The 5,530-nt window shown below is 36.1% G+C and overlaps 1 protein-coding gene across 1 annotated transcript in view; it reads left to right on the top strand.

Moving 5' to 3' along the window:
* Nucleotides 1-1,240: 1,240 nt before the first annotated feature.
* The window catches only part of LOC107045420 (SUZ domain-containing protein 1), a 13,681-nt gene continuing 9,391 nt past the window's right edge, over nucleotides 1,241-5,530 (top strand). Inside the window, exon 1 of the mRNA XM_015267697.1 lies at nucleotides 1,241-1,492. Within this exon, the coding sequence (XP_015123183.1) occupies nucleotides 1,439-1,492 (54 nt within the window). The 5' untranslated portion in view covers nucleotides 1,241-1,438. The remainder of the gene's footprint in view (nucleotides 1,493-5,530) is intronic.

Here is a 5,530-nt window from a genome sequence, read left to right as displayed (position 1 = left end):
GCTCGGAGCCCTCCGATTCCCCCATACGCGTTCCCCCCCACTCTGCGCCGTTATCGACGCTCTCACACGCTCCCTGTTTTACTTACAGGTACGTACTCAAAATTAGTTCTGCGCCACCGCTACGAAATTTTGCGGTTGAAGCGTTTCCATAGGCGCTAGCAATCTCCCTTATAATCTCTGGAGCAATCTCCCCTATTATCTCTGGTTGTTCCCTCACATTTTTCATAAGTCTGCGGACAGCCGTGGATGTACTGTCGCGTAAACCAGTAGTTACCATATAGAGCCCCTATGACTACCATTGAGCGCGATTCGCAATCGACTTAGTAGCAGTAGCAGTACTGTAACCCTATCTAATTTCGCTTTACTGCAGCTACAGTTAGTTGATTCCGAAACGCACCCATTATTACGCTAGATTAAACCATTGAGATTCAAATATTTTTATCTGATAATTTTATAAATCCAATATTATTTTTAAGCAAGTTGAAATATTCCCACGGTTTTGGAAACAAGAAAATATAGAATTTTGGAAAGTAAGTTTGAGAAACTCGTAAACAGGAAACGAGTAATAAATCTAAAGAGTCTCTCGACGTAGCTCTGGCCATCCAAAAATAAAAGATCCTTTGTATTGTTTTTTTTATATAGAGTTTTCGAGTGCAATTCTAGCTTGACATTAAACCGTTCGAATCGTAAAACCTTTTCCTGGAGACAGTTTATTTTCTCCGGGTGAAATTCAAGCATTTTCTGTCTCTCCCGAAAAACCACATGTAAGGCCCTTTGTTCAAGTCACGTAGACTCGAGAGTTGGGGCTGGGCCAGCTCGAGCGATCGCGGGGGTGTTAGACCAACACTGTTCACTGGATTCAAGGCCACGATTGGTCCCCTACTCTTTTCTGTGGGATGAGCCCTTCGTCTTCGACACTTAGACTAATTTTTAGAGTAAGAGTAAGGGCAGATTCACCCCATACGTGGATACGAGAAGTTCGAGAGAAATTGTTATCGTCTTCTCAAGTTTTAAAAACCCAAAGTGTTGTTATAAAATATCTTCTAAGTTTTGAAAAGTAAATATAAACGGTTCGATTGGATTATCTAATTAAATTGGTGTTCGTGTTCAATTATTTTTATTCGAAAATTCCCGCACTTGTGGAGCAGAGTGCTTTAGCGCTCCACGGGCATTGGACATGCCATCTGTTCAACGGAGAACCAGCTTGGAACGTAACAGTACAGTTGTGAAACTACGAACGTCCCCCCGCCCCCTACCGCCCCGTTGGAGTTTCTCCAGAAGCGCTGGCAATCTCTCTCTGCTGTGGTTGTGCGACAACTCGATCAGGTTCCACACGAAAATTGCCCAAAAACATTAACATCGGGGAAACTAAATTACAGTGTTTTTGTCCGCTTTCTTGAGTGATTCAGAGCACAAGGGGAATTTTATTTTTTGCACAATGTCAACCGTTGATGAAGTTTTTGAAACATGGGAGGAAATGGAGGCCTCTGGAGTACGTAAATTAATTCTATCATTTTTTCCGTTCGTTTCGATATTTCACATAACCTCAATGAGGGAATAATTATCAATTGTTCGATTGAACATTAAGTGAAAAAAAGCAGAAATATCCTTCTTATTCCGCTAAATTTTATGCAGAAAAATGTTTAGTTCATTCATTTCGTGATAACTTAATACAAGAGAAATTATTACGATTGGAGTAAGTGATTAGTTCTGCTCAAAAATCCAATAAATTTTATTCTCTACTAACAGAGTTAACAGATTGGGACAAAATTGAGTTCCGCCAACGATTTTCAATAAGTAATCGCCCTTTCTCCTCAAGTATTTCAATTTTTGCTAGGTTTGTTGAAATATTGAGTGATCAAAGAACACATCAATTTTTCAAGTGCTCCTTCATATTTGAAATAAATAAATTCATATTAAAACTCTTTCATTCATCGCGTTGGTTATCAATACAAGAAATTGATTGGAGAAGTCGCGAATTTAGAGTAGAGAGTTCACTCCGAAATGTCAATTGTCAATATTTTTCCTTTACATTAATGCCTAATCAATTCAATTTAACCTTCAATTCCTTCCATTTCACATACTCCTTTTCAATCTTTAAAAAGAATTAGTGCCTAATTCAATATCAAATAGAGTAAATGATCTTACGCTCATGTAGCTAAGAAGAACACATCATTAATCCAATATTTCTATTGAAATGAGTGTAAAGATGCGATGTTTTAAATTAGAATATCGGAAGGTAAAAACTTCAGAATCAGAATTCACTTAAATTAATCATGACAATTATTATTTTTTAATAAATGATCGTCCATAAACGTTGAAAGTTCCATCTCCCTACGCTCATTCATTTGTCCCCATGCACATTTGACACATATCCCTATCCTCCTCGTGATTTGAATGATATGGAAAGGGTACCTCCGAACTAATTATATCGTGAGTAATCTATTTGAGATAAAGCAACGTTAAAAAATATTTCGAAGCACAAAATTATATTTCAATTGAACAGTCCAACCTTTGAAATGATTTTTTCATCCGTTTGGTCCGTTTACCAGATAACAGTTGGTTGCAAAACAAGCATAGGATCAGTGCCATTTCTATTTTATCTATTCTTTTAATTACCGAAATTTCCGTGAAATATTAAGATATTACTATAATTGATGCATTTTTATTGTTTTTTTAACCATCCGAAACTTCAGTCTAACGATTTTTAATCCTATTTTACTATTATAACGGCGATATCAACATTTTTAAATTGTGAGTTTCTTAACTTGAAGCTTAAAAATTCATTCTGTCGTAGCACCTGTTGATGCGAATGGGATTTTTCTCTCTCATTCTTCAATAAATCACCATTCCTTGGTGTCTATAAATTTCCTTATTAACTAAAATAATAACTTGAATCGTATTTCACTTTTGATTAAAGCTGTGAGGGAAAAATGACAGGTCAAATGACCGTCAATGACCACTGTCATGATCCGTAATTACCGCATTGAGAATCTGACCATATGGTCAGAAAAAGTTGACAATTGGCTATAAACATGAAATGAACTAATAAATTTTGACCGTCAATTTCCATTTATATAGGTGACCCTTAATTTTCGAGCACCTGTCCGACGATTTCAACGCTATTAAAAATTTTCAGCTGAAATTTCCAGTACACTTTTCGGAAATTTAGATCACTTCAAGTTCCACTGAAATTTCATGATTTTATCCTTCAAATTGTATTCAGTGGTACTGTCTTGAACATTACTAGTCAACTGTCCATGAAATTTTTTTTTAACAGTGTATCATTGAGAACGGGGCCATTAATAATAATAAATGAATAAAATAATAAATAATAATTCAATTCTATTAAAAAGTTTTCTGTTCGAACAGCTTGACTGTGACAGTCATTTTGCATACAGAATTCAGTGAGGGTCAGAAACCGGTTCTTTACGTCTGACCTGACCGAAAGGGAAAATGACGGTCATTCCACATCTCTACTCTTGATACTCTTGGGACTGTCAAAATGGTTAAAATGTGATAGTTCACGAGCTCTGAACGAGTATAGACAGGAACGAGCACATGTACATTTGCCTTAGTTGTGCAAATATTCTCTGATGATATTTTGAGTTAGTAATGAAGCGGTGAAATAAAATTTATCCAGTCTTTGACATTTTCATGAATCGTACATCCTCTTATAAACGAGTGATTATATAGAATAATGGTAAAAGGTATTCTTTGATAATTCTGTGGAAACAGACTGGCGACGTTTTCTTCTGGATTCATTTATTATAGAAATAATTACAGGTTTAAAATTGACATTCCATCTTGTCATTCATCATAAGTTAGGTGTAATTGGACACCAACACAGCAGTTTCTTTACAAAATGACAAACTACACACAATGCCGTCCCTTAATGTTTGCCAAATCTGATGTTCGCCATTAAGACCTTTTTACAGAATCCCACGATATACATGAGGTGGGACCAAGTGGAACGTTTGTCATCTACTCTAAATCCAAATATCTGTGTTTATATTAAACAAAGAGATCGAAAATTAAAGTCGATTACGAACGCTCCCCTTCGTCCCATTATCCCCTATTAAATTCAAGTGAATTGTCATGTGCCATATCAATTACACATTGTGAAATCTGAATCCCACATTGGACAATTCGAGTATGTGCAATTAACCCTTCGTTCTTCACGTGCGGAATAGAGGGTGAATACAAACCGAATCTATAAAACTCTGGTCCAGTGATGGATTTTGTTTTTTCTGCAATTCAAAATGTTCAAATTATACCTGCCGAATTGCACGCAACAAATTGAACATTTAAAAGTAGGGGAGAACGGGGAAAAATGAACCAGTCGAAAAAAGACTGTTTGGCACAATTCAAGCAAAAAAAAATGTTTTTATCTTTTTTTTATTAAATTTGTTTATCAACTTTTTTAAATTTATTCTTGGGGGTACTGATGAGAATAATAATTTTCCATTCAGTAGAATGGAAAATTATTGAGAAGTTTTGACGGGAGAAGATTTTGTCAATGGATTAATTGAAAAGAAAACGAAACAGCAAAATCTAAAGTCCAGAGCAAGGCCCAGTGGGAGAGCCAGATGGAGAAGAAGGAAAACGTGATGCTGAATTTCAATCGAATGAAAAAATAGAAGTGTAAGCGGCCTAATATAATCAACTGAATTATAAGACGAATAGAAAATTATTATTATGGCAACGGGACAACCGTACCCACGAAAACTCTACCGACATGAAACACCACCGAAATCATCCCTACCAACGTACAACTCTAACCCACCAATCTGGTTTTCCCACAAGAAGACCCCGTTCAAACACTATCAATGGTGCAACGGTACCACGGAACAACTGTATCCACCGGCAAGCCTACCGAATTATACTCCTACCAATGGTGTTCGAAACATTGAATCCATGCAACTCTACCGCGGGTCAACCGTACCCAGCGATAGGCCTACCGAATTATGCCCCTACCGATGCCGTCAAAAATATGGGCCATTCCGCCAAATATCGGCGGAAATCTGGCCTCAAAATTTTCGATACTTTTTTTTTTGCTTCTTTGTACTACTTGTGTATAGAAAAAAAGATTTCTCGACTAGGAAAGGTCCCGTCTTTTAATTGGAGGGGCTGCGCAAGGTTTAACGATTTTACGCGAAAATTGTTCAATCGAATTGAACGTTCGTAGAAATGCTTAGAAAAAAAAATCAAAACATAGTTTTTGATCGGAAATTTTCTGAATTTTCCGGAAATGATGGTCATTTTCTCCCCCCCACCCCTCCTTTATCGTGAAAATCGAAAAAGAAACCTTTAAATGTCATTTTTGGCAAATTCGCCATTTTTTTTTAAATCTAATATTTTTTTTTTTGAAAAATTTACAAAATTTCCGATCAAAGTCATATTTGAAACTTGTTCGCTTCTATAATGCTCAAGTAAAGAAAAATAACAGACAAAAAAATGAATATTCGAAAAATGATGAATATCATAGAACCAAGACCATATTTCATGGAAACATTCTCTATTTTCTATA

Source organism: Diachasma alloeum, unplaced genomic scaffold (genome assembly GCF_001412515.2).
Source record: "Diachasma alloeum isolate Michigan unplaced genomic scaffold, Dall2.0 Dall_scaffold_00935, whole genome shotgun sequence".
Lineage (NCBI taxonomy): Eukaryota > Metazoa > Arthropoda > Insecta > Hymenoptera > Braconidae > Diachasma > Diachasma alloeum.
Note: the sequence above shows the minus strand (reverse complement) of the source record. Positions and strands in the feature narration are given on the sequence as shown.